A 25,708-nucleotide genomic window follows, 5' to 3' on the forward strand; every position below is an offset into this window, starting at 1 on the left:
ATACTGTAGGGCTGTTCTGTTTGGATAAGAGACCCTCAGCAACAGAGAAAAAGACTTAACAAACATCAAAGAAGCCAGGGCCTCTACACGAGGCTTGCCTTGCTCTGTGGGTAGGCTGGGATGCAACAGGCAGGCATCAAGATACTCCCCCTGTCCTCCTTCTCTATGCAAGACAAGCAGATGTCCAGAAACAACGACCAAGTGTTGAATGAGCAGATGTGAGAACTTAACTAATTAGCGATATATGCTTAGCTAGCAACAATTTATGTTTATCCAGCATCTGTATGTTTACTTGAGTGTCGGGAAGATTGTGATCCTGAAGTACTCAGCCAACGAGGAACCAGAGGAGAAAGAGATAAGCATTAGGCAATAGGGCATAAAAGATGGAACGCTGTTTTCTCTCCTGCTTGCAGGAGGCCCAACATTGCAACTGCGAATAAAATCTGCTTTATCAGAGATACCGTCCTGATAAATTATTGGATATTTCCAACACTGGTGATCCAGTAGTCTGATGTGGCTGCCTGTACATCAATTCATATGGACTGACGTGCTGCCCGCCTCGAGGCTAGACTCCAGATCTCAACAAGACAAAAGGTAAAGCCCGAGTCCAATGCATAGACATATATTTTGCTCAGCAGCGTTTTAAGCGTTTGAATCATTCTTTCCACTTTCCCACTACACCGGGGTCCGTAAGCGGGGCGCAGCTTCCACGCAAGCCTACAACGCACGACACCCCCAGCCATTCAGCTCCTCCTTCGAGCCCAAACAGCCTCTCCACAGCGGCGCCTGCACTCGCGCCCGAACGGCGGCGGCGCCGCGCAGGAACGCGCGTACCGACAAAGCAAAACAGCACCGTTCCTCAGCCGGCGCCGAGCCGCACGCCCCGTTCGCAGCACGGCACGCTGGGTCTTTCCGCCGCCAGCAGTCAGGCAGCGGCGCAGCCACGCTCGGGTCCTGTCTGTGCCGCCGGCGCGCTGTGTGACGCCGTGCCCGCGTCGCCGGCGGAGCTGCGCGCAGGAGGCGTGCGCGGGGCGCGGCGGGGACTATGATGCCTGGGGAGACGCAGCCGCCGCCCGCGGGGACCGCTGCCGCCGTGCCCTGCAAGAACTGCGCCGTTCTCCAGCAGGTAGCGGTGGCCGCGTCGTGCCGGAGTGCCCGGGTGGGGTTTTTGAGCGGTTTGAGCGGGCCGGGCCGTTGTGGGGTGAGGAACGCTGGGTTCCGCGTCCTTCCTCCCGGTGCGACGTGAGCTCGGACGGTGAATGTGGCGTGCGGGGTCTGGGCAGGTAGCAGCAGAGCCGAGCTTTATGTGCGCGAAATGCGGCGTTTGGTAGAAAAGTGTCTCCCGTCGGTGCAATTAAACCGCGGTTTGGCTAGAGACCGATGAGTTTGTAGTATCCCTTTGAGGTTGCTTCGATGCAGTGGAAGAAAGATGCTTGCCTTTGCGAGAACATTACGCGGTATAACGCTTGGAACAAGCTTTGTTTGCCCTCTAAACGAGAGCTCGTAGAGTGGGAAAGATCATCAGGAGCACCCAGAACTGACGTGAATTATATATACGTGGGCTATCTGTAGCCTGAAAAGAGCTGGGCAGTGTTTATTCGAAACATCTTTCCTAAGTCTAGTTTGATTTTGAGAGAGCAATTATGATGATTTTTGTACGTATTCTCCTGTACTGGCAAAGCTGAGAGAACTTTTTCCCTGTCCTGAGCGTACACGTTGTCATGTGGAATCTGCGTTCTTAACACGTATTTGTATGCATACCTTAACACAAATATTTATTCAGTAAATAAGCAGGCTGTTTTATAAGATAAAATTTAAAAAGGCAGATTATTTTACAATGTAAAACATTCCTAGTCAGATTAGGAGCCATTTACAGTGCTTGGTACCATTTTGGGTGAAACATGTTGACCACCTTGATACTCTTCCTTACAGAATATAAATGAATATGTAGCTGCGTTAGTTGCACTGAAGCAAAAAATGATTCATGGCGAGTAAGTACAATTGCACGAGTGTGCATTCTGTGTATATTTGCTATTCTTAACTAATTAATAGACTGGATATGAGCTGTGGGATGTAGATGTTCATTTAATGCACAAAAGTAAACTCTCAAAGTAGAAGAAACTTCTTCAGTGACAAATCTTAAATCTAGATTTAAAGGCTTCCTTATAACTTAAAATGTCTTTGTGTGAAAATAAAAACAGGGATGTTTTGTGTAGTTTTATTATTCTGAATAGGTAGCTAGCAGAAGCAGCTCTTTGAAGAGATTTACTGATTTACTTCTTTTTATAGATTGCTAACCATGTGTTTGAACAGAAAGCTGAGCACAGATGTATTAAAACCTTTCCAGGAAAACTTCATCCCAGCATTAAGATGTGAAATGCTGCTGGAGTTAAATACCAGAATATGCTGTGATGCTGTAAAATGGTTAGACACTAACATTCCAAAATGCTTCTTATAGTTTGCTTTCTCTTTTGGGGCCGTTTCTACCACTTTTCAACAACCATCAGCATGAAATTCTATGAAAGAAAATATTGTGGTATGTTTTGTGATGCTCCATACCATGGCCAGATACACTTGCTACATCTCCTAATTACAGTGGTTTGTTTCTTATGTACTGTTCTCCAGATATGTGTCAATCAGCCTTTAGCTAATCTAGTTTCCAGAAGAATTTAGGAGAGCCCCGCTGCTTTACTTTGAGACCCTCTTCTACTGAACTCCTTTACTCTCTGTGCTTCCATAGAGCACTTTTCCTATGTCCAGACTTTGTGTCCTCCTTCCTCTGACCTGTGCACTCATTTCCTCTGTGAATTACCTCTGCTCTATCTACTTGCAACTCAGCCCTTTATTTTTTGTCTGACTTGACGAGTCTTTACCTGCTGCAGGAGAAGGTAATGGAGGCCTTTCTGGAGTATCTACCACTGAACTTCTCACTTTTGCCCTTTCTTCTCTCCATTCATAAGACTGTTAAATTTGAAGAAAGGAGGAAATAGCTCTTGTTGATGCCGTCCCTTGGCTCACTGGTCAGAGCAGCCTTTACATGCTTAAGTTTTCTAGGATAATAATATAAAGATTAAGGCCATAGAGTCGTTTGGACTATTTTTCTTCCATTTGTGTTTTCTTTCCTTGGAAGATAATAAGTTTGGAAACTAGGGCTTAACTTTGTAATAAACTCATAGATACACACATACTGCTTACCCAAATGCTATGTTTTCTATTTTTTTACAAAAGCAGCAAATAGTTATAAGTAAGTTCCTGTAGCTATTAGTTTAGTTGTATTTTTTTTTCATTTTGTGGAAGTCTAGTTTGAGATTTGAATGGCTTAATGAAACAAAAGAGAAGTATTGACTTCTATCAGAAAATGGGAACTAATCACCTATTTTTTGCATTTATCTGTAAAGCAAAAGGAAAAGCATCTTAGGATGTATTGGTTAAAATCTGTTTAGAAAATGAGTAGTGTAATGGGCTTTTGTGAATAATAGTTTTATCTTTCTCTTGCAGCCGTTTGCTGACGGAGTATCAACAGAAATGCACTGATATCCTTTGTGTTTCTATTAGTGCTCTCACAGAAGTGGTACATCAGCGTTCCTCATGAGGCCCTGAGGCTTTTTATTTAAGGCTTAAGTTAAGGGAGCGTGCCGTTCTGTAGTAAAGAACAGACTGGTTGGACTTAAAAATAAACAGGGCTTCAAAACTAAACATCTGTGTGTCTAATATACACTTTAACAGGAACTACTTCAAATCTGCATTGCTGAGAATTTTTTTGTCAAAGAAAAGCTCTGCTTATTCACTTCAAACACATTGAAATGTCTCAGTTAAACTTGCAAAATGAAGTGTTTGCTTGTTGATTGGAAGTCGTTAGATTTTTTCTGCAAGTGGTGATTGGACTGAAATATACTTCAGGAAGTAGAATAAGCTATCTTAAATGTCTACCTTAACGAGAGATTACAGCTTCAGTTTGCTGAAAGGTAAGCTTGATCTGATTGACTAGTTTTAAAAGTACCTGTGTGTTTTTGAAATCTTTTATAATTTAAATTACATTTCCTGTTGCAGGGAGATCTCTGCTCTACGTTGTCAAGTGGAACAGATGCTACAGAAAATCCTGCCTTTGGAAAAGGATCAGAAAGAGTTGGGTTCCTTAAAAGCAGAGTTGGAAGAGAAAAAGGTGTGCTTTTAGGTTTAAATAACTTGCACTTAGTCTGTTGAAAGAAGCAAACATTTAATACTTATCTTAGTGACTTGAGTTATAATGAGCCCAATTATTGCCAGATTGTTGGGACAAGCAGCGCTGGTTCTAGGTGAAATCAAATAAATGACAGCAAGTTTCAGATAGGAACTACCTGAACTTTTGCTCTATGATTTTTTTTTTTTTATCATATTATTTGGTTATTATTATTTAGGAAAGGAGGAGTTATATTCGAATTCCTTTGCTTTTCTGTTCTAATTAGATTACTAATCTAACTAGATTACTGAATTCTTCATAACCTGTACTAAAAAGGTGCAAAGAGAGTCTGTCTGAACTAACTAGTATTTTGTTTCTTTTGCAGTTTTGAATGTATGCTTCTACATTATTAGCTACTAGGGTTTATTCCTAATTTCTCTCCTGCCTCTTACCTAATTCTTCTGCAGAAGAAAATTTGACTGTTCAAATCCTCAAAGTACGCTTATTTACTAAAGAATCATAGAATCACTCAGGTTGGAGGAGACCTTAAAGATCACTGAGTCCAACCACAACCTAACCATACCGCCCTAAATCCATCAACCCACCACTAAATCATGTCTCTGAGCACCACATCCAAATGGTTTTTAAACACATCCAGGGATGGTGACTCAACCACCTCCCTGGGGAGCCCAGTCCAGTGCTTAACAACCCTTTCTGTAAATAACTGTTTCCTGATATCCAACCTAAACTTACCCTGGCACTTCTTCTGGGCTTGAAGGACGTGGTCCTTAAATACTGACCGACTTTCTTGGGCCCCTCTTCCTTCCAGGGCTTTCTCCCATGTCACCCTGCCATGCAGTTCCCTCAAGAGTTCAAAGTCTGTTTTCCTGCAGTCCAGAGTAGTAAGGTTGCTATACACCTTCTTTGACACCCTAAGAATTTTGAACTCCATCAGGTTGTGGTCACTGCAACCAAACCTGCCCTTGTGCTTTGCGTTACTCACCAGCCTCTCCTTGTTGGTGAAGATGAGGTCCAGCATAGCACCTTTCCTTGTGGATTCCTGTACCACTAGGAAGAGGAAGTTATCACTGATGCATTCCAGGAACCTCTATGATTTCTGGTGCCCTGTTGTGTTATTCCTCCAACAGACATCAGGGTGGTTGAAGTTCCCTCTGAGGACCATGTTTTGTGAATGTGAAGCTCTCTTATCTGTTTATAGAGGGCTTTATCCACTTGGTCTTCCTGATCAGGCACTCTGTAGCAGACCCCCACTATGATGTCTCCTTCCCCTGCCTCCCCTTTAACCGGAACCTCTGAGCTCTCTGTCAGCTCCTCATCCATCCCTGGGCGGAGCTCCATGGACTCCAGGTGGTCACTGATGTAGAGGACATCACCCTCTCCTCTTCTCCCCTGCCTGTCTTTCTTAAAGAGTTTATACCTATCTATTCTTACTTTCCTGTTGTAAGAGTCATTTCACTACATCTCAGTGATGCTAAAGACATCGTAGCCCTGTGGGCACGCATGTATCTGCATCTCCTCTGACTTGTTCCCTGTGCTCAAGTGCCTGTGCTCCGTAGCTGATATCCTGATTGCTTTTCCTGAGTGCGTGCAGGTTGTATACATGCTGTATATTAGCTTTGCTCTCAACTGCAGCTTTGAGTTCCTATTCAGATTTTCAGACCTTGGAAATGTATGCTCAGAAGATAGATTCTTTTTTGTTATAACTTTTGCTTTTTATGTGCAAGAGAGACCTTTCAATGTGCTTCTTTTCTTATTGAATGTACTTTTTTGTCTATGCAACAGTTCTCACTAGAATAGCTAAAATGTCTGCTATGTTTTTACTTTTTTCCTCACATTCCCACCCTCCCCACACCCAGGAAGGACATGCTTTAATTATGTTTTTTTTTTTTCCCACAGAGTTCTCTCAAGATTTATCAGGAGAGCCAACTGGAATGTGTTAGACTTAAAGAAGAAATAGTTAGAAGTGATGCTGTGTGAGTGATATTTCTGCTTTTTTTTTTTTCCACCTTTTTTTCTTTTCTGCTCATTCTTCCAGAACTTGATCTTGTACCTTACCTACTTACACTTTTCATTTTGCTGACATGTAGTTAGCTTGTAGTTTCATAGAACAGGGAGTCCATGGGAGAGTTGTCTTAAACTGTGTAGCAAACTCTCTAAAAAGTAATGTTAGATTACTTAGTATTCTGTTTTGAAGTGGCTTCTGGTGGTTGTTAGTGAAGGATTTTAAGAGCAAGGTGAAGTTGGAGAAGAAAGTCTAATTTCTCTGCTTTAAGTGGTTCTTCTTCTTGTTTTGTTTTTCTTATTGCCTTCCATTTTCCTTGTGTTGATAAGTATCTGGGCCCAATGCATAAATGATATTATCAGTGTAATTTGCTTTTATAAACAGTTATTGTAATGTTGACTTTTAAGAAAGCAATTGAGCAGATGCTGACCTGACTGTCATGGTTGGAAATGAGCAAAAAGGATATGGCCCCAAAGAACAGAGAAGCCGTTTTTGCTCACGTAGTACACGACACTGTGAAACTGTGATTACTGCCTTGGTAATTCCCATCATTTGTTCTTAAAGTAACCAGTCACTCAGAGGCTTCCTCAGCTGGAGCTTTTGCGTCTATCATCTTTGTGAAGAATTTGTCTTTTGCTTTTTAACTCTTATACTCCTAGCATTAAATCAGTTGTGACTGGAAACAGTGATTTGTCAGTGTTGTGTGGAAAGCTTCTGATGATCTCAAAAAGGAATCACCTTGTGTACAGCTAGATGTTGTGAGTTTGTAATTGTAATTTTCTTCCATGTGCATCACTTTGCATTTATCAACACTAATGCTTGTTGTCTAATTATAAAAAACTGTTTTGCTTTTTTTTCTTGCCAGCTTTTATTTCTGATATATACAGCACACATACCAGTGGGACTTCACTGGCTATTCCCTTCTTTGTAAACTAGTGTTAACAAAAAATTTAGGGAAGACATTCTCCCTCCTTATTTTTTTTTTCCTTTTTCTTTATTTTTTTATGCTTATTTTATAGCACTACTGAGGCAGGCCATACTTGGAGCAGTTTGTTCTGTGCTCCCCAGTACAATACAGACATGAGCATGCTGGAAAGAGTTCCAGTGAATATCCATAGAGGCAATTAAGGGACTGGCAGTTTTTCTCCTATGAAATACCCTTGTACCTTTGTGTGCCTTGAGAAACACGTGGATAATCACAAGCACAACAGTGTGCCGTAGCAGACTGACAATGTTGTCACTTGCTGTTTTCACTTCTGCCAGACTGCTCTTCTTTTGCATGTAAGTTCTTTGTCCTGTAAGATTGAAGGAATGTGTAGCCTCCTATCCAAGCAGCAGGGAGTAGCAACACCACTGCTGCAATGCCTCAGGAGAAAAGTCATTAATATGCTGGTATAAATACACTTTTATGTCCTGTCCCCTGTTTGTCTCTCCTGTCTTCAGGAAGGGCAAGAAGGAGGACCCAGGAAAATGCAGGCTTCTCACATCAATTGCTAGAAAGACAGTGAACCTACTACTCCTGGAAATCATTTCCAGGCATGTGAAGGATGAGAAAATCATTGGGATTAGTCACCATGGATTCACCAAGGGGAAGAAGGAGAACGCAAAATAAATTTTATGTCTCTCAGAGAGAGATTAAAGGGATTGGGAGTGCAGGTAGTGTTCTGTCTCCTCCAAATTGGAGAGTGGGACCCAGGAAGGAGACAGATGGATTGGGTGAATGATTGGCTGCATGGATGGTGTCACGCTCAGAGTTTTGGGTTCTGGGACGCTGAATGCACCTTTGAGAGGCCAGTCTGTTTATGTCAGATGAAATGCAAGTGACCAGGTGTGGTGAGAGTATTCTGGGCAGCAAGCTGGTTGGACTTATTAGCAGAGCTTTGAACTAAATTATGAAGGGAAGGGTTTGTATTTTTTGAGTGACAGAGAAGAGCCAGGGGACACTATCACTCTAGGAAGCAGCAGGGAAAATCCTCAGAATTGTTCCAAGTGAAATGTGGGAAGGCTACTCTGAGAAACTCTTGCAGCTGATAGCCCAGCTGAAATGCCCTTACAGCAGTGCATGCAGACTGGGAGACAAGTTGGAGGAGTTGGGTATCATGGTGCAGTTACAAAACTATGATCTTGATGCTATAATGGAAACATAGTGGGATAAATGGCAGAAGTGAAACACTGCAGTTGAGGACTACAAGCTTTTTAGATGAGATAGCAGGGCAGGAGGGGCAGTGGTGTTGCTCCCTATATTAAGAAATGGATGGATTGCAAAGTCTTGCTTCTGAGCAACAGCAATAAAGAAGTTAGGAGCTTGTGGGTGAAAATTAAGGAATGGATCAACAAAAGATGTCTGGTAGGCAGAGTCTTCTACAGGCTGCCTGATGAAGGAGAGTCTGTTGACTAGGACTTCTTGTTTCAGCTGCATTGCATTTGCAGGTTCTCATCCTGATGGGGCATTTCAACTTCAACCATCTAGATGTTAGCTGGGAAAGCAACACAGTCAGCTGTAAGCAATCCAGAAGACTCCTGGGATGCACTGAAGAGAACTTCTATTTATTTATTGATTTATTGTTTTTTTAAGTGTGTTACTAGAGTGATGATAGCAGTGTCACTGATAAACTCACCTCTGGTCTGAAATGGATCTGTTTTGGAGCTGGTTGGAACTACTCTTTTCTCAAGGAGGCTTCCCCACCCTGCTTCCAAAACCTTACCAGCCAAGACCCTGCACAGCACTGTGTGCACAGAAGTGCAGAAAACAGAAGCCAGTTTTCTTAGAATGCTTTTTTTTGCTGAAAGCTTTAGCTGAATGTATATTTATATGCATAGATTAGTGGACTGGCTCTCTTAAGTAAACTGTTGCTGTAACAGGTAAATCTGTCGATCTGGGAATGTCAGCAGCATGTCACTGATTTAAGTGGTCTTTCAAATTCAGGGACACAGGCCTGAAGTCTGTGAAGTCATTTCTCTGAAATGTCTGGATTTATTTTCTGGTAATTTTTAACACAATGTAATTGTATACAGAAATTATATATTAATGCTTTCTTTTTAACAGGAGAAAGAAACTGGAAGCAAAAGTGAAAAAACTTGAAGGTAACTGTTTACACTGTGTTACCAGTGCTGTTGTACTCTTCCATCTTTTAATTCTTTTGGTACCCAGAGAGGTAATTGGAAAAGTTAAAGAAAAACTCTGTAATTCTGAAGTCCCAGAGAGCAAGGCGAGTGTGATGCTCAGCCTCTGAATCACATCTGCCATTCTGCAGAACGTTTTCAGTAGGTTATTGTAGGCTCATGACCTAAACTAAGTTATAAGGGAACTTGAAAACCGTGAAGAATAGAGGCTGACCAGCCTGTCCAGGCAATCTGATCCACTACCTGACAGCCCTTGTTGTTAAGAATCTTTTTCTTGTATTCAGTTAGAACCTCTTCTTTCCTTCCACTTAACAGACTGGTTCCATTGTCTTGATATGGTGTAGGTATAGAAAAGCTGCTCTTAACTCCCTTCAGAACTTTTTCTAGTCAGGCTAACCAAGTCAAGTTCCTTGAAGTTCCTGGAGATGACAGGGCTTGTGCTCCAGCACACCAGTAATCTTGACAGGATTCATCTAGTCATGTTTATATTCATATTTCAATGTATAGTGGCCCTGGCACTTTTTTTTTTTAATTTAAAATGTTCTGGCAATTTGATTGTTGCTTTTTGTTATTGTATTTTTTTAAAAGCACTTACCTCATGGCAGTCTTTCCCTTCCCCATATTCTCTCTTCATTATTCTTTTTGCTAGTGGAGAGTGGATATGCTTAAAGCATTGATGAACTGTCAGTTTGCAGGGCAAACATTTTCCTGTGTGGCATACATGGGTACAATCTGAATTTCCATATACGTTAAAACATTAAGTTTTGTTAGCTAGCCACTACAAACTGAATGACTTGTATCTTAATTTTAGAAACCCTCCAAATCCTGATGTAAAATATAGTTACATTATGTTCATTTTGATTAATGTTTTAGAGTTCTTCTAGAATGGCAGGATGTTTTTTAAATCCTTCGACCCCAAATGCAAATTCTGGCAGAGCTAGAACAAAATACTGTGAGGAAGTTTGCATTTTTTCCAGTTTGATTTGTTCTTTTTGTGTTTGTTACATGTCCCACTCTCCATCCTTTAGGTTGGTATCTTTTGTCAATCCAGTTTTCTTTCTTTCCCTCTAATCACTTTTGTTGGACTGCCATCTGAGCTGCCTTTCAGTGTGCTTGCTTTTGATCTGCTGTGTTCTGTGACCTCATCTGATCAGAAGACAAGTTCCATCTGTCTCTGCTCTCTGTATATAAATCATTAAGCTGGTATTTCACCAAGCTTTCAAGCATCTCTCTTCCTTGTGGATTTCCCCAGGAACCTCAAATTCAGTCCCCATTTACCTGCCATGCAACTGTTTATTTCTTCCCTTCTGCATTCCCTCAAGGTTTATGCTGGACTCTGAGAGTTACAGCATTCTTATCTACATCTATCTGCACTGTCTGTGGTAATGCTTATCTACATTTTTCTAATGCAGTTGGCTATAGTGTTTTTACCCTTAAGCTAGAACCTCAGTTCTGAATTACAGAATGAAGCACACAAAGGGCACTGCACCTCATTCTTATTTTTTCTCCCTTTAATATTAGATGTGCAGACAAAGCATACTCACATGCATGAATAGTACATTAAGTTTGAAGTATTAATGTGCTAAAATATAACTTGGGTAGATTTTTATTTCACACTATCTACTTTTTCTCATAATGTGATTTGCAAATTGCTAACTTGTATAAATTAAGTTAGTTACCTCTTCTCTTTTTATTTCTAACTTGAATTTTGATTTTGTTTTTTGAAGAGGCTGCCACAAAACATACACAAGACTTCAAACAACTGAAAATTGAGAAGAAAAAACTTGAGAAAGAGTTAAAGAAGGCGCAGGTAAAACTTTCCTGTTTGATAAACTAGACTGAGTTTTCTGGGGAAAAAAATAAGGAAATTGTTTGTAATACAGGTATTGAAATAGTGTGATGACATTTGGGGATAATCAGTGGATAAACATAGCAGTTTTAAGAGATTGTAAATTTTCAAACTGAAGTATGACATTTGAAGTGTAGATTTAGATTTCAGTCTAATTTAGAGCGGATTCTCTGCAGACAGTGTATTGCATGAATAATTGATATTTAATTTTTACAGGGAAAACTTGATGGTGTTCCTAAAGAGAAGTGCAGGAAGGGTATGTACTCAGCTTTTATGACCTTCAGATTTGTGTGGTAATGTTTCATTTGAACGCTTCCTTTTTTCCCTGCTTTTCAGCAGTTAAACATGCAGAGACCCAGAGTACAAATGAAGTTCTTGCAGCAGATATAGATAAAGGTAAGATTTTTTTCAAGATCTTTCTCTGTGCAGACCAAACCATTATGAATATTATGTCTTACAGGCATTTGATTATTTTCCTTCCTGGATTTACTTTTTTTTTTTTTTTTTTTTTTTTTTTTTTGTGAGAGCATTTGGAGAGCTTGAGATGGCACATTGGCAAGAGAGCAACAGAATTGTTCTAAGAGCAGATGTTGTTGACTGATAGAAATATGTTATACTGATGTGGGAATAATGTAATAGATGACAACTGTCTTCAGTTTTGCAATAAGGAAGATATTTGTTAAAATGACTACCTCTACTCTTGCAGAGTGTGGCAGATTGATTTGCAATTATAAAACAAAGCAAGCAGTAAGAAAAATAGAAACACTTCTGTTATTTTTGAAAATCAAACGGATTGTGAAGGAAGTATGCATAGCAAAACAGACAAGATAGGAGTGCAGTCTGTAACCATGTGAGGCTCCCTGCTTAATTAAAGCAGAAATCCACAATAAACAGTTGTCTTATCCAACTGATGTATTTCACGTTTGTTTTTTTTTTTTCTAATAATCTAAAATATTTCCTACAAATTATCCAATCATAACTTCAAAATGAAGCTAACACATTGAAAACTTCCTCTAAAGAACTGAGAAGAGGCTTAACTTGAAGCTGCTACATTTTTTTCACTTCTAAAAATCCTAGCTTTTTTTTTTTTTTTTTTTTAAACTGTCTAGAAGGCAATTTTCAGGCAAAAGAAGAAGTTCTATTTTCTATTTCCTGCTTTGCAGTACTTGTATATGAAATTTGTTGGCAAAATTAAACTATTGTGAAAAAGACATTGTCAATGCTTATGGGTATTGGTAGGTTTTTGTTTCCTCTTGGATTGAATTAACTTACTATCCAATCTCATCATTTAATTTTTAATTTAGTTTTCTCTTTCTTTAAGGTAAAGTGCCCATTTTTCTTAATCTTTTTGTATATGTTGTTACAGGTATGTCTGTTTTGTGTAAGAACAGAGAAACAAGTTCTTGGTTCTCCAAGCTAATTTTAATTACTTTACAAAAATATTTCCTTTAACAGAAAAAATAAAATTCTTGTTGGAAGAACTCTGGATGTGCATTGACAGTGCAAAAGAGAAAGGAGAGAAGCAGGAAAATGATCCCATCTTGGGTGAGATGACATATGAAGTCTTGAAATTCTCTTGAAGCTGTCTCTTTTTTTTATTAAAAAAACATTTATTTGTACTTTTTTATTCAGTTTCTGCTCAGGACAAGGCATGGCCTGGGAAAAGAAGGCTGTCTGTTACAAAAGGTAGGTTCTAGTAAATGTGAATATATTAATATGCAAGTGTGTTGATTTTAACCATACTGGAACATCATCAGATTGGGTACTATTTGTGTAACTGTTTTTGGATGGATGTAAATACTTTACTTTGATACTGCTTGATCAAGTACACGTGTGATTAGGATATTTGAAAATCATTGCAAATTTTGATTTGGACAGCCAACTGGGCTAAAATGTGGAAAATACCACAGATTAGGTTCTATTTTCAGGGGGAGCACTGGATTTTTGAGATTGTTGGTTCTTATGGTTTTATCGGAGATCAGTGTTTCTCTTTGTGGAATCATAGAATTTAAATCGGATAAAGCCAGGCCATCTTTCCATTGTTAAAACTATTTAGTGCAATTATAATTAATATTTGAGTTCTTTGTCATTATTGTTTAGGCTTTCCTAGGGCAGTATCTTTTATCTGCATACGTAAAAAATGGGTTACTTTGTAATAATAACGCATGTGGTTTGAAAAGGAACAAAACAAAAACATAATCAAGGGAACCACAGAGAGCATTTATGCATTCTTGCTGCTAGAATAACTTTATAAACTGGTGTAATTGTCTTTAATCTTGGAAGAGTTCTTACTCTCTCAGTGTCTTGTTTGGTGTTACAAACTCCTTTTTGCATAGGTATATTTAAAAACACAAACAAAAACAAAACATAAAACTAACCACCTCACTTCTAGGAAGGTTTTCTTTAAGGGTTCAGCTTAAACTAAGTTACACCGTTATAGAATCTTATACAAATGGACTGAAGACTGAAATTTAAAAAATGAATGCTTTAAAACATGCATAGTACATCATAAAGCTGGATGTATGGTAAGAACTCTGTTTGTAGCAGTATATAATTGACTTACACATTATGCTTTAAACATGGAAGTGCAGCTTCTGGCTCAAAGCTAGAAATTGCTTTAAGCAGAAAGTTAGTGCTTGAATGGGAATTGTTACTGCGTGCTTATCTTGCTTTTCTGGAACATCAGTTATAAGGCTAAAAATGGAAATAAATTGCTAGACTGTATGGCACTTCAGTGCAACGCAAGTATAGCCATTTCTGGTAGGAAAACCTGGAGAAAATAGTCTTAATCATCGAAGTCAGAAAGTATTTTTTTGAATGGGACTTTTTTGTACATCCATATAGCCTGTTCATGAGAAAAGGCCATTTGTGAACAATAAGATGTGATCTCCTGGAAACATGAGAGCAACAGCACATGGAAGATATTTCTGGAAGTCATCTTAAGTGTTTCTTTTTATCGTCTGTGGGAATATCACTTGAAAAGATGATAATTCAGTCTTATTGTATTAACTGTATAAAGAAAAATGGGGAGGAAAAAAGTCATAATTTCTTAACAATGTTTTTGTCTCTTAGAAGCTGTACAGACCCACCAAAAGAATGGGAAGCATGGTGGTAAAACACTGCCTTGGCATTCTTCAATAGAAAGTGCTGGAAAGCAAAATTCTGTAAGAGCTCTGCAACAAGTGGATACTGAGCCTCTTGGAAGTGACTGTCTTGAGAACAGGACTACTGAAGATTATCTGCAAGGTTGTGAGGATAAAACTAGAGATGTGATAGTGCAGAGAGATGGAACGCACAATAGTTCAGCCTTATCTGATCAGGAGCAAAAGGGCCAAGGTGGAAATGTGATGGATATATTGAACTGGGTCAGGCCTCTCCCTGCTCTACTTTCTCCAGTACGGCTTTCACCAGTAGCTACACAGGTAAGTTTGAGGGTATGTCTGACAACCCGGCATTAACTTGATCGTATAATTACAACAGAAATAACAAATTGGTATTCTTGGGCTTTTGGGGTTGTTTAATCATACGCTAAAAAGATGTCTGAGTGTTTAGATTTGTAAATATATTTTTTTCATTCTAGCATACTGCTTGTGGAAGGCTGCAAAAGGCAATTTTCTGAAGTATATTTAAGTGAAGTTGGCCATGTCTTACTCAAATGTTATTTTTCACTAATCTTAGAATAGAATTAGGTAAGCAAAGAAGTACCAGTTTTCACAAAGATGCTTTCTGTTAACTGTGAAGAGTAATGATGTAGAAAGACGTAATTCTGCTGGTCAGCCCAATCTCTCAAAACCACTGCTTGCTAGGGCCATTGGTGTATTTGCTTAGAAAAATAGAGCTCTTAAAAATGAAAACTAATTTTGTATTTTTCATTAAAGGATACATTGTTCGGAGAGCTCACAGGTTCTAGCGATGAAGAAATGGATTGCATTGCTTCTGCAGAGGAGTGTATCTTACAAGAAGACCAAGTTCAGTCTCAAAATTGTTGTAATGTATTCAAACAGAATGAGGAATGTAACAGATGGAACAAACCACGTGGGCATAGTCTTGATACAGAAATTTCATGTAACTTGATTAGAACAGAAAAGATTGTTCATATCCGCCCTGAGACGTTAATCAAAGAGGAGAGAAATACAAAGCAATGTGAAGTTGCTACTTCAGTTACAAATATAGAATCTAATAGAGATTGTTTGGAGAATTCTGAGAATATGGAAGCTGTGAAGAGAGATCTAATGGAAGCAACAGCATGTGAATTGGAAGCCGAAGAAGAACAGAAAGGAGATATCAAGGAGATGCACAAGGAAGAAAAGGCCTCTTCAATTCATTCTATGCTACACAGTTTCAACCTTCAGAATCAAATAGAAAGAAGTAGTGAGGTTGAGCAAACAGAGGAGAATGCAATCTTAGTCAGAGCTGGTGGTTACAACAGTGCACATGAAAACTATGGAGAGTTAATGAAAACGGAGCATGAAAGAGAAATTCCCAAGGCAGTAACCATTCCCCAAAACGTTACTAATTTGCCTCCTGAACAATACCATGTTGTACTTCAAAGAAAAGATTCTGAGGAGAAATCTGGTATGTTGATAGAGAGTGAAGTGGTTGAAAATGAATGCAAGGATGCAATAAAGATAACCAATACAGCAATTAATGTTGAGGAAAATATCAAACAAGTGGTAAGTGGAGAGGAAGCAACAGCTACAATACAGACGCAGGGGCTCTGTGCAGAGCCTAACAATGGGAGAGAGCTCTCTGAAAATGTATTGTGCAATTTCAGTAGCTCTAAATCTTCCTGTGAAGCCAAGTGTCCTGAAGACCTAATAATACAGTATGATGGTGAGGGAATAGTTATGGAGACTGACGTATGCACTGAATCTACTGTTCACTCTCAGTGCTCTGAAATAAGACATGACAGTGAAAAGATACTGGAGGAACAATGCAAACATACACTAAAGTGTGAAATAGTCAGAAAATGTGAACTGGAGACACCTGAGGTCTCTCAGTGTTACTCACCTGTGTCTGCTGTTGAAGGAGTTGAACATTCACTGTACATGGATGATACAGACAAAAAAGCATGTGTGGTGGGAAGTGCTTCATTGGCCTTTCCAGAAGATGATGGACAGCTCAAAATTCAAGACAAAAATATAATCAGACCCAAATCTGTTGAACAAACTATGAAATTGAACAAAGAAAGTGTTCTTGAAATAGGTGAATCATCAGAGCTACTCCATAGTGCAGAAAATGGAAAATTACTGTATGAAAAGGAAAGGGAAGGTTTGGAAGGTAAAAATCATCAGGAAGAAAGTTTCAGTCATTTTTTCCAAGGGAAGTCGGATTTGGAAAGTATACCTGCAGTGCCAAAGATGGCATGCATTACTGATGCAGAAAGCAGCGTAGCTAAGTGTGAATCATTTGTGTTGGATTCTACAGAAAGAAATGGTGAAATAAATCAACCTGAAAACCTGTGTAGTACCATAGAATGTGAGTTGTCCAAAACTCAGAACTTTGGAGTGATTGAATCTCAAGAGTCTGAATTCAAAGTTAATCAAGAAGATTTTATAGGGGATAGTAGTAAACTGTTAGAAAAAGTGGATACCATCCAATCTGTCTTAGTAGAAAGTAATCTTACTTCTCAGACACAATTTGCAGAACCTCAGAATCAGTTCTTGATGACTACAGATGCTAAATGTGATGAAACAAAAGCAGAATTAAACAAACAAAGCAAGGAATTGATTGAAGCCTGTCCCAGTTCATTTAAGGAGGAAAAGAATGTTGTGAAAAAAAATAATGTTTCAGAGATCATACAAGAGCCTTCTTCAGAAATGGATTTTAATAGTGGCTTTGCTCTGTGTTCTCAAATGGACTTGAAGACAGACTGTATAAATTCTAAAGAAACAGGTTCCCCTATTCAAGTGAGAAATGGTTTGGAATCTACAGTGCCTAGTGGTCTAAATTTCAGTCTTCAGAAAGTTGTGAGAGTTGTTGAAACTGATTTCACAAAAAATTCTGATTTTTCCCCTACATGGAAAAAAAAAGGAGACAAAAATTGCATTGTGAGTAGTGCATTTAATTGTTCTTTAGAAGGCTTTAAGAAAGGTGCTGAGGTCACGTCCACTGAAAAAGATAACATGTGCAAAGAACTGGACCCCTGCTCTGAGAAGTACATACACAAAAATGAAGGGGGAGTTCCAGGTGAGAAGGAGTTGCCAATAGATAAAGTACCCGAGACATCTGTTGAATTACAAATCCTGCATGCAGACTCTCATAAAAAGAGTACTTTAACCTTACAAAACATTATTTGTCAAGAATCAGAATGCAAGACTTCTACTTGGGAAACTAGAACAGATTCTTCTAGAACTTGTTCAATAACAGCTGGGGAGGAAAGCAAAGGGTTGAATAGGCTTGAGGCACCTGAGGAAAATAGCATTGAAAGGTCTGAAAATGCCTTTGATGTTGCAGAGCAGAGTAATGAATCTAAGGAGAAGCACTGTCCTCTACAAAAAGTCCAATGTGTGAAATGTTCTGAACATGTTGCCGAGCTCAGAAAGGAACTGAGAGCATCAACAAGAATTGTAGTGGATGCTCTGGAAACTGGTGCAATTGTTGATGCTGGTGACCAACTGTGTGAACTTCATTCAACAACGCAGTCAGGAAATACAGTGACAGGTAGTCATCTAAAACCAGATGCAGGAATGGATATGGATATACATTGTGAAAGAGGCTCTTCTCCAAATGCGGCAAGTGAGAAGTCAGGTGAGGTTGAGGAGGGTTATCCTAAAGACTATTCTACTTTGAAAAGAAGATGTACATTATTAGCCTCTGAAAATACTGATGGTGCTAGTGAATTCAGGATAGATAATAGCACAACTGGATGGATGAACGACAGTAGGGAAGATCTGTTAGAAACTGGGACATCCAAAGGAAGCCCTGTGGTGCTGAGTGCTTCAAAAAGTAGATTACCACTATGCCAGATGTTAACCACATTCTCAGAAGCTTACAAAATAGCTGTAAAACACAGTAAATTAAATACAAGAATGTTAGCACTTGGCAATGTCATAGAAGAAAATTATTCTGAGAAGTTTGAGTCAAACGCGCAACAAAAATTACCACACAGTGTTGATATGGACATTTCAATTTTTGAAGAATATAATCATAATCAGAATTGCTCTGCTTGCAACTCAGGAGAACATAACGCTAATTTAATGTTAGATGGGTTACAGCCTTCTTGTTGTTTTAGTGGTACAACGTGGAAAGGCTTTCTGGATAATGGAAGAAAAAACTTCATTGTTAAGTATTTTGCAAATCCAGCCCTATCTGACATAGACTGTAATTCTCAAATGGTTAATCAGGCTCCTAAGCCACAAAAAGCAGCATTTGAGGACTCGTGTATGCTGGAGTCAGAGTCCTGTGTGGATGTTGCTCTTAAAAAGACTAATACATTGAAGTGCAAAGGGCAAGAACAGTCAGAAGTCTTGAGTGTTTCAACCAAGGCAGCTGTCCAAGTAGTGCATGGCAGGCTATCAAAAAAACTGTTTCAAGGTAAAAGCAAAACAAATGCTCTTGAAGTTAAAGTAACTGAGCCAGTTCTTGCAAATGCTGACACTTCTGTGCCAACAAGAAGTTTATCTGAGACTATAAACAAAATCAGGCAAGAGATGGGCCCTCCTCTGCCGCCCCTGCTGCTGCCTTTGATCGCTACTCCTCCAAGAGCCACTACGTGTTCTATGGGCCCAGTGATGTCTTCTGCTGATCGGTCCTCTCTGCTTTCCCCTCTTGATGAACTGATATCGCCTCTACGTGAATCCCCTGTTCCTCCTCTGATGTCTCCCCTGACAGATACTCCAACAGTCAAATCTGCCCTTCTGTTTTCCTCTCCATCACCTTCAGAAACGGCAGTAGGTAAAAGGATTCTCTCCTCACCTTTGCAGTTTTGTACTTCTATTCCAAAGCACGCGCTTCCTGTCCCAGGAAGACTTCCTCTGTGTGCAACAGATGGTGCTGCTACTGGTGCTCCTCAGGAGAACTCTGTGAAAATATTGGACACTATGTATCCAGAGCTATCTGCAAGGGCAAGGACATTAAACATTCTAAAGGGCAATATTCAGCTTAACCTGTGTGCTCTTTCAGATAGCCAGAGTTCCCCTGGACCTGTGGCTCAAATAGGCAGTTTCAAAACAATAGCATCTACATCAACTGCTTTTGTTAAAACTGGGAGCAATTTGAAGTCTGACGGTAGCAAAGATCAGGACACAAACGTGAAAAATCAGCAATTGATTTCAAGCTCATCGAGTCGTCTTGAAAAAAGGACGTTATTGCCAGTACCTATGCCTCGAAGTGCAAAGAGGCTGAGGTTAGACAGTGAACCACCAAAGCTGGAGCCCACTGGTATTGCTGTTATCGGAAACGGTCAAAATATGGACTCTGAAATAGAGAATTCTGGTGACAAGAGCTGTGAAATCAGTGATTCAGCACACGGTTCCAGTTTAGAAACATCTTTCCCAGTAAAGCAAATCGTTGATCCTGACTGCCAGAAAGTTGATTTGGCATTGAAGAAAATTGCTGAATCCTGCTTTGACTTGTTACCAGTAATTCAAAGTCATTTGGGCAATATCTCAAAGATTCCAATAATGAGAGATGAAGAGAAAGAAGTTGTCAATGAATTTGGTATAAAAAACAGGGTAAGTAGCATCATTTTGAGTTTTGTATTTTAATAGTGTCTCCTGTGCAAATGAAGTAGTGAGCATGTAGTAGTTGAATTCTCAATTGTTCAGGCAATCTGTAGTGACAGTGTAGTGTTGAAAGATAATCATACATGTGAACTTTTATAAGTTTTTAATTGAGAGTGTGGTAAGGTGATGGGACAGGTTGCCCAGAGAGCAGGGATGCTCCCTCCCTGGGGTTTTCAGAGCCAGTCTAGATGGGCTCGTAGGCAGCTGTTGTAGTGTTTGATCCTAGTAGTTTGCAGCCCTACCTTGAGCAGGGGGGTTAGAAATAAGTATTTTTGGGGTCCCTTCCAGCCCAAGTTGTTCTGTGAATCAACAAACAAAACAGAAGTTACTGTTCAGTGGTGTCCAAGATTCAAAACTACATGTAGATGCTTTATGCACACATAAGAAAAGCAGTATTTTATTTATACTGCATTATTTGTAGTGGGTAATGTAAGAGAAGTTTCCTTCCTCTAAAGGTGAGGCTTGATTATTGTTTTTAGCTTTTTTTTTTTCTTCAGTGAAACAAGATAAACAGTGCTATATATGATAGTGGTTTAGCCTTTTATTCTGTGTTTATCTTAATTCTGTACCAAGTTGCTCAAGTTAATTTTATTGGAAAAATTTTTCATTATTTGGTGTCTCAGAACTTGCTTGGTTTCAGAGTTGAAAAAATTCACTTTATTTGATGTCATTCTCGTAGATGGTTTATAGTCTGCTGCAGGGCAATTAAACAGTTGATTTGCGGCAGCATTTTGCCTTGTTCCAGTTCATAAAATGAAATTAGATCAGAATACTGATCTCTCAGTTATCCTCAGAAGGTGTATACAGAGTTCTTGGGTCATCTTTGTTAGGAATTGCTGTATTTGCTAACTTTAAAGAAGGAGGACTGTGACAACATTCCTTCCAGGTCCAGCAAGTAGCAATGTTGAGTATTTACTCCTAGTAGACATTTAGTCTGTCCAGTAGGTGGCTCATATTTCTCCCCTCTTGTCTCAGGCATCCTTAAACACATGGTCTTGTGCATGTTGACTTACAGAATGGCACAAACAAATGCATATTGCTGCAATAGCTAGAACAGACTTTTGACATTACCAGAACCCTCAGATTCACACGTACTTGGACTTTTGGTTTCTCCAGAAGCCACCATTCAGGCTTTTGATGTCTGCAGGTTACCAGCCTAAACTCAAGGCCCCTCCAGAGCACTCGTTCCTAAGCTTCTCAATTGTTTCATACTTTCAGCCCTCTAAACATCTTTTAGTAAGTCTTGCACAATCCAAATTTTCTTCTATCCTGCTCATTTTGTATTCCATATCCCTGTAGACAGTTAGACCCCCCTCCTTACCTTCTCAAGGGAACATCAGATGATCTGTGGAGAACCTCTGCTGTTGAATAATCTGGTAAAACTTGCACCTGGACAATGGGCTGCTTGTCTTCCTGTGACAGCTCTGGGAGCAGCCAAGTTAAGATGCTCCATTTGCACTCATTAAGTTATTGGGGTCCTTTATTGCTGTCTCACTTTTTGTTTATGGAAGATAGGTTTAGTCATATAACTACACAATTCATTTCTAAAGAAGAGTAGTCCCGTTCTGTCTCTCTTTAAAGGCATGTGCGTTCAGAGAAGTTTCTACTCACTTTTCTTCTTTCTTTTGGTGGTTCCTCTGATTTAATTATGTGCATTCTTTTGTATATATACCTGCAATCTATGCTCTTACAGGTAGTTCTCTTGTCATACTGTTATAATGCTATTAAATGTTCTCAAATATAGTACAGTCTAATAACTATTTTTTATGCCTTATAGCATTTAGCGGAGTCACTGCTGCATGTTATTCTCAATAAACTCAAGGCTCAGAAAATGGCCTCGACTTACAGTTTCAATCAGGCTCTTTGTCGAGTTTATACAGGAGTTTGTCGACAGCTGGGAGATTTGGAAAGAGCCCGCCTCTTCTGCTATAGCTTACTGAAAGAAGGTATAGTGTGTCTTGGTGGCCTCGTGTTTTTAACGATGTGATGTGTCTGTGCTATAGTGTTACAGAATGATTGCCTCTGAAAGCAAATACTAAAAAAAAAATCCTTCTGTGAAAGGGATGCTTTCCTTAGAGCTTTCATCTACAGTACGGAGATACAGACCATTCTAGAAGAAATTTGTTTGGTTCCTCTACCTCTGTATCTCTGTATCTCAGCTTGGCGCTCTTACTGGTCAACTCATTTTTCGAATAAATACTCTGTGCTTTCATTTTTGCCCTGTCATCTCCAAAATGATACTATGATGCCAGGGAATTTTGTACTTTTTGCTTATTATTGTTTTTACCAAATAAAGACTGATGTCTGAAACTTTTTTTTTAGTTTTTGGCTTAAAACAGTGTCAGGAGTTGGACAACAACACCAGGATCAAAACCAGTGCATTTATGTAACATGTCCTCCTTAATGTTTTGCCGCCGTCTATTGTCCAAAGCCTTGCTTGGTTGAGAGGTTTTGATTGGTGTTTTTTGTTTTCCTCCATTTGTTTCCATTATCTTGAGTGATAAAGTAACAAAGGTAATTAAACATAAATGGTATCACTAGTAGCTGAGAACTCTGTAGTAGTTCTGAAAGGGCTTCACTTAACTTCAAAATCTGTGACCATCTGGAGATCAAAAGCAGTATATTGGTATCTGCATGCCAAATTCAGATTAAAAAAATAGCAACTGGGGTGCACTGCAGGGCTAAATTGCACAACTATTGAAGCTTAAGGTATTTGTTTTGTTTTAAAATAAAGATTATGATTTTATTCTGTTCTTAAGTATTTTTCCTCTCTTTTTCTTTTTTGTAACTCTTGTTTTCTTACCTGCCTTTCTTTCTATCAACGTCAATCATCATCATTCTATTTTTTCATCTTATTAATCTTATTACTCTACTGTGTCTACTTTTTCTTAGTCTAGCAATTAAGCCTTTTATTTTGCAGTATCTTGGTACTTAACCTTTTTGTAGGCCCTTACAAATTTCTAAAAGTTCACTTTTTTTCAGGGGGAGGAAGTAAGATCTAAACACCAGTAGCTAAGTGCAAACTATGTTGAATGATTTTCTATTGTTACTTAGAATTACATGAATTCCTGTTGTGTATGTTCTGTGTTTTTATTATTAATTTTGAATGTGAAAAGTTATAAACATATCTTGAGGAGTTTTTTCATTCATTTCACATAATCATAGGGATTGGAAGGGACCTCCTGAGATCATCAACCCTCCTGCTGAAACAGGCTCCTTAGAGTAGGTTGCACATGAAAGTGTCCAGGTGGGTTTTGACGACCTCCAGAGAAGGAGACTCCACAACTTCTCTGGGCAGCTTTCTGCTGTTCACCTTCAGACTAAAGTTTGAAGTTTAGTCTTGTTTGAACAGAACTTCATGTTTTCCAGTTTGTGCCCATTGCCTCTTGTCCTATCACAAGGCACTACTGAAAACAGCCTGGCCTTGCTCATCCATTGGACATTTATAAGCATTCATAAAGATCCCCTCTCAGTCTTCTTCAGGCTAAACAGTCACAGGTCTCTCAGCTTTTCCTCATGAGGCAGATGCTCCAGGCCCCTAGTTATCTTCTCAGCCCTCTACTGGACACTCTCTAGTCTCCCCTTCCCTTTTCTCCTGTTCTAGAGGCTCAGGGGAGAATTCTGGGGAGCCCTGAACTGTGTACTCCACATGTGGTCTCACCAGGGCAGAGTAGAGGGGGAGGAGAACCTCCCTTGACTTGCTGGCCAAGCTCTTTTTAAGGCATCCCAGGACATCATTGTCCTTCTTGGTTACAAGAGCGCACTGCTGGGTCTTGGTCAAGCTGTTACCCACCAGACCTGGTCCTGCAGAACTCCTTTCCAGCAGATCAATCTCTAAACTATACTGATGCTTACAGTTATTCCTCACCAGGTGCAGGATTTTCTGTTTTTGAACCTCATCAGGTTCCTTTCCACCCAGGTCTCCAGCCTGTCCAGGTCTCACTGAATGCCAGCATAGCATTCTCATGTGTCAGCTGCTCCTCCCAACTTTGTATCATTAGCAGACTTTCTGGGGATAAACTGTCCCTTCATCCAGGCCACTGATGATGGTGTTAGACAAGACTGGACCAATACTGACTGCTTGAGGAACACCAGTAGCTACAGGCTTCCAACCAGACTGTGCTGCTGATCACAACCTTCTGAACTATGCCAGTCAGCCAGCTCTCAGTCTATTTCAGTGTCCAGTCATCTGTCCTCACGGTTCCTGCACTTACCTATGAGGGTGTTACAGGAGACAGTGTCAAAAGTCTTACTGAAGTCAAGGTGGACAACACGCGCTTCTCTGTACTCATCTGCCCAGCAGATCATGAAAGGCTATCATGATCGTGATTTCGCCTTGGTGAACCCATGTTGACTACTCCTGATAATCTTTTCTTTCATGCTGTAGATGGCATCCAGAATTTATTTTTATTTGACTGCCAATGCATTTATTTTGAGATTTTATCATCAATATAGTTTCACATATTAATTCTTGTCAGAAACTTGGCAATAAGAGTGAACTGCCAGATTGTCTGTAAGTAGTCAGTACTGCCTCTTTAGACTTGCATCATTTGTTCTCTTGACTTCCTGTCTATCTATTTGTGTTACATTCTCCTTTCAGGTATTCTGCATTAAATAACTCACCTCTGCTGTTCTTGTCATCTTCTTCCTTTTTTTTTCTTTTTTTTTTTTTTTTTCTTCATGACTACCTTTGGCTTGATGCAGTGATCTGAGTATCCATTTGTGACTGGAGTGTACTAGGCAGGATTCTGGAGCGCATGTTCCAATTTAATGTTATCATAAAAGAATCCAGTTTCTGTGCTCCAAGACCACTCAGTAAACTAAATAGCAGTAAGAAGAATAAAAGGAGACAAAACTTAAAAGACAAAAGAACTGTGGTCACTATTGTTACTCAGCCAAGTCTGGCGATGCCATAGCTGGCCTACTGACTAAAACACTCTCTTTTTGGAAAGAAAAAATAAAAAAGACTATTACAGTGGGAGAGGTGGCTTTTTTGTTTGATTCCTCCCATTTCACATCAATTTAAGGAAAGGACTGAGGTGTGACAGTATGACTCCCTTTCACTGGTCTGCAGTTGTTAAGTGACTTCTGCCTTTTCTCCTTGTTGTCTTGTTGTGGAATGTACTAGCTTTTAATGTCTGAGTATACTTTTAACTTGCTTTTAATAAATGTTGAAATCTTATGTTCTCTTTTTTTTTTTTCTTCTTAGACTTTCCAGACTCAGTGAAATTGATTGTATTCATCACAAATATATGGCCTGACATATTTTTCTTCCAAGGTGCAATCAACAAAGCTATGCAATTAATTATCAGGCAGAATGCAAATGACAATGTCCTGGCCTGTTTGAATGCCTGTCTCAGCTGGGAGCAGGTAACTTCTCCTTTCACTAACAGTGTCAGCTTTCATCTGCTTTGTTCCCCTTGCAGGCTGTATAAAACCAAGAAGCTTCTGGTGAAGGACGTAAAAATGCTCAGTGAATATCTTATGGAGTTTGTAAAGTTGCACAACTAATGCTACTTAAGTCTTTCTTTCTGTGGTTATCTAAGTCCTATCAAAACACAACATTGTTTTGGTTCTTTTCCATATTATTACTAATGCCTCTATTAAATGTTTAAGGTAAACATTGATTTTATATTTTAAGTTTCTCTATTTAAGCATTCTTGAACCAGGGAATTATATGCCTCTGTGGAACTGTGATTTTCTTTTTTTTTTTTTTTTTCATGTTCCTTTAGGTCATTTCTTGTTTGGTTTATTTTGTGGGGTATTGTTTTGTTTTCAGTTTTATTGAGCTTGTCTGTCTTTAATTGTAATGGGAAGTTGTGTATCAC

General features: G+C 39.3%; 1 protein-coding gene across 1 annotated transcript in view; it reads left to right on the top strand.

Annotated features, from left to right (window-relative positions):
• Nucleotides 1-511: 511 nt before the first annotated feature.
• Nucleotides 512-25,708, top strand: part of ICE1 (interactor of little elongation complex ELL subunit 1) — a gene marked incomplete at both ends in the record, with an annotated part of 30,953 nt that continues 5,756 nt past the window's right edge. The window contains 18 exons of the mRNA XM_079533923.1: nt 512-594; nt 1,018-1,126; nt 1,933-1,991; nt 3,499-3,571; nt 3,940-3,965; nt 4,051-4,162; nt 6,077-6,153; nt 9,229-9,266; nt 11,033-11,115; nt 11,371-11,410; nt 11,494-11,550; nt 12,476-12,520; nt 12,610-12,699; nt 14,227-14,576; nt 15,033-17,073; nt 17,233-19,829; nt 21,658-21,826; nt 25,090-25,250. Of these exons, the coding sequence (XP_079390049.1) occupies nt 512-594; nt 1,018-1,126; nt 1,933-1,991; nt 3,499-3,571; nt 3,940-3,965; nt 4,051-4,162; nt 6,077-6,153; nt 9,229-9,266; nt 11,033-11,115; nt 11,371-11,410; nt 11,494-11,550; nt 12,476-12,520; nt 12,610-12,699; nt 14,227-14,576; nt 15,033-17,073; nt 17,233-19,829; nt 21,658-21,826; nt 25,090-25,250 (6,210 nt within the window). The remainder of the gene's footprint in view (nt 595-1,017; nt 1,127-1,932; nt 1,992-3,498; nt 3,572-3,939; nt 3,966-4,050; nt 4,163-6,076; nt 6,154-9,228; nt 9,267-11,032; nt 11,116-11,370; nt 11,411-11,493; nt 11,551-12,475; nt 12,521-12,609; nt 12,700-14,226; nt 14,577-15,032; nt 17,074-17,232; nt 19,830-21,657; nt 21,827-25,089; nt 25,251-25,708) is intronic.

Source organism: Tetrao urogallus (assembly GCF_951394365.1).
Source record: "Tetrao urogallus genome assembly, chromosome: 3".
Classification (NCBI taxonomy): Eukaryota; Metazoa; Chordata; class Aves; order Galliformes; family Phasianidae; genus Tetrao; species Tetrao urogallus.